This window comes from Propithecus coquereli, unplaced genomic scaffold, assembly GCF_000956105.1.
Source record: "Propithecus coquereli isolate 6110/MARCELLA unplaced genomic scaffold, Pcoq_1.0 Scaffold30, whole genome shotgun sequence".
In the NCBI taxonomy this organism is placed as follows: domain Eukaryota; kingdom Metazoa; phylum Chordata; class Mammalia; order Primates; family Indriidae; genus Propithecus; species Propithecus coquereli.
Window position 1 is genome coordinate 4041463 of NW_012148619.1, and position 9105 is coordinate 4050567.

General features: G+C 44.5%; 1 protein-coding gene across 1 annotated transcript in view; it reads right to left on the minus strand.

The window, feature by feature from the left end:
* Window positions 1-270: 270 nt before the first annotated feature.
* The window catches only part of TCP11L1 (t-complex 11, testis-specific-like 1), a 42420-nt gene continuing 33585 nt past the window's right edge, over window positions 271-9105 (minus strand). The window contains exons 8-10 of the mRNA XM_012649637.1: window positions 6442-6623; window positions 3106-3278; window positions 271-639 (exon numbers count right to left, since the gene is read on the minus strand). Of these exons, the coding sequence (XP_012505091.1) occupies window positions 437-639; window positions 3106-3278; window positions 6442-6623 (558 nt within the window). The 3' untranslated portion in view covers window positions 271-436. The remainder of the gene's footprint in view (window positions 640-3105; window positions 3279-6441; window positions 6624-9105) is intronic.

Genomic DNA, 9105 nt, shown 5'->3' on the forward strand with positions numbered 1-9105 from the left:
TGAAGTCATGGCTTGGTCTCTTTCACTCCCGGATGGTGGTGGTCAGCCTGGGGTATCAGAAAGAACTACCCAGATTGCAGAAGAGAGAGGTCTCAGCCTCCTTGGAAGGACACAGCTGCTACAGTCATGATGGAGTACGACTGAAGACACTGGCAGTCAAATGTTTAAAAGCTGAGTGTAACCTATAAAACTCAAGAGAACAAAAAGCTTCTTTGATTTGTAAACTTGTACCCACTCATAAATACAATTTCTCAAAATAGAATTCAGTGCATTTTTCAACAACTCTTTTCAACTGTGATACACAATATTCTTCCCTTCGGAATCAGGGCTGTTAAATAGAAATGTACTACATAGCCATTTTCCAAAGCAACATTATAGTTGAGAACAGATATTCTGAGGCGAGTGTATAATACTGCTGCTGCAGGGTGCATACAAGTTAGGATCGGATGAGGATCTTACTGAGGATTGCATCATAATAGGGACAGAAGACCATCTTGTTATAGTTGACCAGGCGAACAAATTTAATAGCAACTTCCTCCAGCTCTCTCTGAACTGGACCCAATCCCCCAGGTACTGTGGGCAATGGCTTCTGATGACCCGAGGCAAGGTAGGTTTCTAAGAAGGTCAGGATTCGAGATTCTGTGATGAAAAAGAAAGTGGTTAGTTGTTTCTTGTTCAAGGTGACCTTATGAATCTGATCATGCTTCCGTTCTTAGCTTAACCATCACCTCTTAGGGTAAGTCTTCCCCAGTCATCCCCCCCCCAGACCAGATACCCACAGCACCTTGCACTTCCGAACAGTCACCCCACTTGTAATGTTTTCTTTCCCCCTCTGGATGGTTAGTTTCATGAAGGTAGGAACATGCTTATCTTGTTCATCACTCTCCTCATCACACAGTGCCATGCCTGGCATGAGACCCGACTCCCAGGAGAAGCTCAAAACACATTTGGAATGCAAGAATGAATGCATGGATAAATACAGACAGACTGAAGACATGTTCTGCTCTCACAAGAGCGAGACATACTAAGACCAACATTAGCCATTGTTGAAGATCACATAAAGAGGCAGGAATTATAAGTTCAAAAAAGAAAAGAGAAAAAAGAAAATCCCGGCACCACTGGCTTGTGATCTAACTTTTCCTACCAAACTCACATGACAGAAGCATGAGCTTCCTTCTCTGATGCCTACTGTGGAAGGCCATGAAGTTGTGGGCCTTTGTAAACTTGTCCTACTCTGAGGAATAATTCAGTTTGACACGTTCCTAGCCCATTCCCCTCTGCAATGCTTTTACTCTCCTATGTATCCTCATCAGCCAAAAAAGATTTGATCAAGCCACACTTCTTGCAGATTTTATTATAAAAACAATAAGGACATTTATATTGAATGGGCTTTTTCAAACTATATGCCCTGCCCTGGGGTATCCTCTCAGGTACAAACAACTTGTATCTTTTGAACCCAAAAACACACTGATGGGATGGGCCCTTTCACCCCTATTCCTGAGTTAGTTTGGTTAAGGTTCCCAGAGGTGGAAGCCTCACCCAGAAGTGGAGATCTTTCTATTGTTCCTACCCGGGTCTAGTTACTGGCACTTTCTTGCCCCTCTATTAACGTTGAGAGTATAAATCTCGATGATCTGAGGGCCCTGCAAGATCTGTAAAAGCTTCCTCCTAGGTGACCCACAGTTTAAACTGTGACCAATACAAGGCTAGGGTGAAGTGGTTTTTAAAAAAAAAAATTTAGTTTTTTAAAAAACTACTGATGCTATCCTTTTTTCATGAAATTTACTTAAGGATAAAAAGTTACAGGATTAGAAGCAGCCCATGTCACTGATCCTGCCTTCTACTACCCCAACCTGAAATGTGACAACCATGATCATTCAGCTTCTGCCTGAAGTGAAGCCTACTAATTTCCCATTACTTCTTTAACACCTATTTGCTTTCAAAGAATTTAAGAGCTTGAAAATTAATTAAATCAGGTTAAAGATTTTAACCTGAGTTTTTAAAATATTGTATTCTTTGATTAGCCAAAGAGAATTTTTCTTCCCCCTCCCCAGCTTTATTAAGGTATAACTGACATATAAAACTGTATATATTTACAGAGTACATGTTTTCATATACACGTACACTGTGAAATGATTAAATCAAGCTAATTAACAGAATTTTTCATCATGAAACTGCTCTAATGATGAAAAGTAATAACTAATATAGAATATTTTAATATTTTATAGAATATTTATTAAAAATAGTTTAATACAGCTGGGCGCAGTGGCTCACGCCTGTTATCCCAATACTTTGGGAGGCTGAGGCAGGAGCACTGCTTGAGGCCGGGAGTTCAACATCAGCCTGAGCAACATAGCAAGACCCCGTCTCTACAAAAAAAATTAATAAATCAGCCGGGCATGGTGGCGCTCGCCTGTAGTCCCAGCTACTTGGGAGGCTGAGGCAAGAAGACTGCTTGAGCCCAGGAGTTCGAGGTTACAGTGAGCCATAATTATGCCACTGGACTCCAGCCTGGGTGACAAAGCAAGACCCTGTCTCTAAAAAAGAAAAACATATATATTTTAATACTTTAAGTGTATTATAAATTTTAATAGCAATATTTTAACATTACCATTTTAATAGCTTTATATTTTACTATTAATACTAATATTTAATAGTATTTTTGATTTTTATTTATTTTTAAAATAACATTTTAGTATTAATGTTCAGCTTTGCAATACTAGCTACTATTTACTGCTGCAGGCAGTATAGAAAGCACTTCACAGACCTCATCCCAGGTCCTCTCAGCCACCGTGTAAGGCTGTTGGTATTATCCTGTTTTTAGAGCTGAGGAAACTCAGGCGTCCGGTCACTTGCCCAAGCTATAGAGTAAGTGCTGGAGCAAGGCCTATGAACCAAGGCCTGTGATTCCAAAGTCAGAGCCCTTAGAACAATGATGGCAGCCTCATCACTTGTCCATCCTTTGGGTGGCCCTGATCACACTGTGGTGATTAATCACATTCTTTCCTCACCCATCAGCACTCTTAATCCCACCAAAACCCTCTTAGATCTCTTCAGAGGGGCCCGTTCCCCAGCCCCCCTGCTGCCTGCCTCCCCCAAACGTACCCATGATCCTGCGGATGGGGTCGTCGGGGCTGGCGACGGCCTGGATCTGGCCCTTGAGCACAGCCTCCTTGTCCGTGGTGAGGGGGCAGGACCCGCACAGGGAAAGGCAGCTGCTCACCTCCAAGCACACCTTCTCCCCAACGGCAGTCAGGGCTTCCTTCAGGTGGAAGGAGCTTGAGCAGAGAGGGGAAAGGAAGAGCCGGGGGAGGAAAAGGCCTGTGAATAAAGTGCCATCTCACCAGCTCCAGGAGCCTGGCCCTGGCAAGAGCTGCAACACCGATGAATGGATTTGTGTGTTCAAGGGACAATCTGTGACTCTCCTCCCTGCTCCCTTACCTCCCAGGCTGCCCACACCTAACTAGGGTGGACGTTCTTTCTCTCGCTCCACTAGAAAGGACAGCAGGAAAGGGAGGGGCTTGGAGTATACCAGGACCAACAATCCAAAGCACAACTTTTTGCTAGCATCTCTGAAGAAGCAAGCCTGGAACGGACTTAAGAATATCTTGAGATACCTCTGGAAGACTACACAAGACACCGGAAATTTGGCAGCTGTGGGGCAGGAGTGGGAGAGAAACTTTTCATTGGATATCCTTTTGTATCTTTTGATTTTTGAAATACGTGCATGTATTAACTCTTTTTAAAAGAATAGATAAAATTAAAACCTAAAAGTTAAAAAAAAATTAGTGCCTTGATTTCCTGGGGTCCCCAGGCTCTCTGAGGGAACCTACAGGAAGCCCTCCTGCTGGTGAGTATTCTCTGAGAAGGCACTTGCCTTTGTTCTGGGTCTAGCTCCTATGTACAGAATTACTGGGGACAGTGGGAGCAAGCCCTGGGACTCAATGCTGGCACCAACTCTGTGCCACCCGCTGGCTGCCAGGCTGGAGATGGGAGTGCAGGGCTGGACTCCCGAGGAAGTGCTGGACTGGGATCCCCCTCACTGGTAGCTTTGACACAGCAGTTCTACTGGTTGGGGATCTAGGTGACAGCTCAGAGCTGCGCCTGCAAGGGCCTCAGGCTAGGCCTCACCAAAGTAAACAGCCTCCTGGCCTAAGTCAGGACTGTTGAACCCCCAGTCACAACAAGTGGACATGCCCCACACTGCAATGAACGCAGCCATGCTTTGTGCAAACTCATTTTGTAAGGATGAGAATGTTTGGGGGATACTTCCCTTGAAGGATCCTCTGAATTGGACTTTATCAGATACAGTGTTTACTTAGAACCACTCAAAAATACTCTATATGCTGTAAACCATATAAATCCCCTAACAGGACTTCACTGCGGGAGAAGTCACAGAAGCCTGCACACGCACAGATGTGGGTTGGTCTGGGTGATAAAATGATACGTTTATACAGAGCACAGAATGTCTACAAGGAATGTGCAAGGGGCAGAAAACGTTAAAAACTTTAACCACATATATGCAATTCTAGAGAATTACAGCTTGTTTCTTTTATGACCTTTCTCTAGGGCTGTGTTTTTCACTGTTAGTTGATTATAAAAGCAATTCAGTATTTTTTGTAACCAGTAACCAGTATTTTTTTTTAATGGAATAGAAATAAAGTAGAAAATATCAGGATGCATTAAGCATAGTTAGGGTACGTTTCATTTTGTGAGGTTTTCATTTCAGTTACATATGTGCGTATTGAGTGTGTATCAGGTCACAATGGAAAATGAACTTTTTGTTGTTATTGTTGAGACAGGGTCTCACTCTGTTGCCTAGGCTAGAGTACAGTGGTGTCATCATAGCTGACGGCAACCTCAAACTCCTGGGCTCAAACAATCCTTCTGCCTCAGCCTCCCGAGTAGTTAGTACTACAAGTGTGCCAGCACATCCAGCTAATTTTTCTATTTTTAGTAGAGACAAGGTTTAGCTCTTGCTCAGGATGGTCTCGGACTCCTGGCCTCAAGCAATCCTCCCGGCTCAGCCTCCTAGAGTGCTAGGATGACAGGCATGAGCCACCGCTCCTGGCCGAAAATGAATTTCTTACTGTGGATCCTAGTCACACTATTTTTTTTTTTTTCACTCAATGTCTCTGGGCCTCAGTTTCCTCAGGGGCTCTAACAAGAATTTAATGGATTTGAAAGGTTTTGGGAAGGAAAGAAACCACTCAACAAACATCAAAAACAGAAGCCTTGGGCTGGGCGGCTCACACCTGTAATCCTAGCACTCTGGGAGGCCGAGGCGGATCATTTGAGCTCATAAGTTCAAGACCAGCCTGAGCAAGAGTGAGACCCCGTCTCTACGAAAAATACAAAGAAATTAGCTGGACAACGAAAAATATATAGAAAAAATCAGCCAGGCATGGTGGTGCATGCCTGTAGTCCCAGCTACTCGGAAGGCTGAGGCAGGAGGATCACTTGAGCCCAGGAGCTTGAGGTTGCTGTGAGCTAGGCTGACGCCACAGCACTCTACCCCAGGCAACAGAGCGAGAATCTGTCTCAAAAACAAAACAAAACAGAAGCCTTAGAGGTGAGGAGACAAAGATAGCCCCATTAAAGAAGGAAGGGGTCAGACAGCACACTGCTCCCTGAGCAGTGAGAGTAAATTAGCTGATGGCACCCAGCACCAAGCCAGGGCTGGAGAGGAACATGCCGGAAGGGAATGGAGGGCCACAGGACCCCCAAGCCCAGGATTTGAGACTCCTCCGGCCAAGCAACCACTGATGCCAGCTCCTCACCCTGTCCATGGCTGACACCCAGCCAAAGCCACCTCTTCTCTCGCTTCCTAAATGCTCCCTCACATTTACTATGTCCCTCTCAGCCAAAATTTAAAATTAAGATCATAAATTAGCCAGGCATGATGGGTGGGTGCACCTGTAGTTCCAGCTATTCAGGAAGCTGAGGCAGGAAGACTGCTTGAGCCTAGGAATTTGAGGATGCAGTGAGCTGTGATCATGCCACTGCACTCTAGCCTAGGCAACAGAGTGAGATTCTGTCTCAAAAAACAAAACAAAACAAAACAAAACAAAAGAATAACTGCCGTCTCATAAATCTAATTACGTCCCCCTCTTGCCTCAAACCCTTCGTGGCTCCCTCTTGCTCTAAGGATAATGACCCAAATCCTCCTAGAGTGGGGCCTCTAAGGCCCCACAGGCTGGTCACAAACATCTTAAAGCTCCTATCCTAGAGCTCTGCTAAACCTGCAGCTGATTCTAACTTTGACCCCACGGCCCTGAATAAATTCTGCTAGGGTCTTCACCAAGTGGATAAAGGTAGAGAGCAAGGTTTCTTCTCAGTTCCTAGAAAATGGCCCTGGATTCTGCCTTGCACTGGGAGACTCTCGTCTGCTCTCACCCACACACTGCCTCCCATCCATCCATTAAAGGTCCAGCCACTTACGGCAGATGCATATCTGTAAGCAAAATCTTCACAATCATCTTCAGTTTCTCAGCAAAGTCGGCATGGCTGGAAATTCCCGGGGCTGCCGTGCTGAATGTGACCAGCAACACGGCCCCCAGGATGGTCAGTTGCTCCAGCTGCAGCTGGAGCTCTTGGAAGCGGGACTGGTCCATCAAAACCGTCTGCAATAAACACAAGAGAAGTCAGAGCTGAGCTGAGATTTGGGCTGGCCAGCAGAGGGCGGTGGGGCCACAGACCTCACTTGCCTCTTCAGGTTCCTTCATTATTTTCTAGAGTTGTTTCAGAGCTATGAGGGAGTCAGTCATGTGTGGATTATCCTTCCATCTCAGAGCCCCTTCTACCTGAGAAAGGATGCAGTATAAAGCACTCACTGAGACAGACCTGGGGGGTAAATCCAGGCTCCACACTTAACAGCAGCATGACATCATGCAAGCTTTTCAGCTCTCTGAGGTCTATGCAAAATGGGGATTCCTATCTTGCAGGGCTGTTTTAAAGACGAAAAAAGATCCTGTATATAAAGTGGCTGTCAGAGCCAGCACTCAATACATAGGAGTTACATCATTAGAAAGGAAGGAGTAATGAGGTACAGAGCTGGGGTGACCAATTCATCCCAGTTTGTCCAGGACTGTCCCAGTTTTAAAAGAAAAACTTGAGCCAGGTGCCACAGCTCATTCCTATAATCCCAGGACTTTAGGGGGCAGAGGCGGGAGGACTGCTTGAGGCCAGGAGTTCGAGGTTACAGTAAGCTATGACTGCACCACTACACTACAGCCTAGGTGACAAAGTAAGACCCTGTCTCAAAAAAAATAAAAATAAAAAATAAAAAACAAAATCCTGGCTGGGCCAGGTGGCTTATGCCTATAATTCTAGCATTCTGGGAGGTTGAGGCGGGAGGATAGTGTCAGGTCAGTAGTTCAAAACCAACCTGAGCAAGAACGAGACCCCATCTCTACTAAAAATAGAAAAAATTAGCAGGGCGTGGTGGCACATGCCTGTAGTCCCATCTACTGGGGAGGCTGAGGCAGGAGGATTGCTTGAGACCAGGAGTTTGAGGTTGCTGTGAGCTAACCATGGCACTCTAGCTGGGGCAACAGAGCAAGACTCTGTCTCAAAAAATAAAAAGAAATCCCCCAGAAACTCCCAAGTCCTGTGAATTCTCCTCAATCCCCAGCACACCAGGACAGCTAGTCACTCTATACAGAGCAATGGAAGTGAGGCATTCCTTGAGGGCAGAGCCTATACTTATTCACCTTGGTACCCTCTGAGCACCCAGTACAAACAAGGCTCCCCCAAACCGGTAAGTGAATAAAGAAAAAAGAAATGGTACATACACAGAGTAGGATTGACAGGTAACAACACAGAGCTGCCTGGACCAGAAAGCAGTCAACAAGTGAATTTCCATGACTGCTTCTCCAGTGTTAAAGACAGTCCTGGGACCTACCATGCCAGAGTCCCCTGAGTGGGGTGAGGGAAACAGCAGAAAGGCTGAGCAGATACAGCTTCTGATGTAAGTTTTTACAGGTTAATCAAATGAACTTTAAGGACTCGTCTTGCTGTAAGAAACTGAGATATGCCAAATCAAGACATGAACAACTGGGATCATAGCCCAGAACTCTTCTCAAGGAGTAAAAACTATCTCTGAAGACTGAGAATACTCTTGTTAAACAAATATGCTTCAATGGGCTTATCAACATCCTTGTGGCTTCACTTTGCTTTGTGCTTCCCAACAGCATGCAGGACGTGAGTTGAGGATGCAAAGGATTTCCAAGGATCAATTCCAAGAGCAGATATCTGTCCCCAGTAAAAACCACCATCTTCCGCACAGCTATTTTATAAGAGACATGTTAGGCTGAGAACTGCCCTCCAGAAAAGAACATGCCACTATTCAAAAAGGAACACTTTCCTCCTCCATTCGGTACCCTCTTTAAATCCTCCTCCAGCACAAAACAGAGAACTCAGAGGCAAGAGGAGAAACCTTAAACTTACAACTTCTAGAAAGGACAAATAAGAAAGTTATGAGAGATATTTAGAGAAGTAGCAGGATCTGAGGCTAGAGATTAGAAGCCCATGTGCCCTCAAAAAAGAGACAGGAGTCTACACCCCAAATCAGCTATTTACAGACAAAATGGGGGAATCCCTTCTTAGTCATTCCTTTAAAGTAGTACTGCAGTTGGAAGTATTTATTGTGAAAAACACAAAAAGAAGAAATATTGCTTAGCATGGAAGGGGAAGAAGTTTCCTTACATAAAGCTGTAAATAACACCACTACTATGGTTTTGATCAAGATCAGTAAAAACAGGATAAAAGTTCAGCAGCACAAATTGGAAGCCTCATGCCTTGCTGGTGGGAATCTAAAATGATGCAGCTGCTTTGGAAAACAGTTTGGCAGCTCCTCAAAATGTTAAACTTAGAGTTACCATATAACCCAGCAATTCTAATTTTGGGTACATAACCAAAAGAACTGAAAACATGTGTCCATGCAAAAACTTGTACATGAATGTTCACAGAAGCATAATTCACAATAGCCAAAAAGGGGAAACAACTCAAATGTTCTTCAACTGATAAATGAATAAACAAAATATAGTATATCCATATAGCAGAATACATTATTCAGCTTTAAAAAGGAAGGAAACAGCCTGAGCA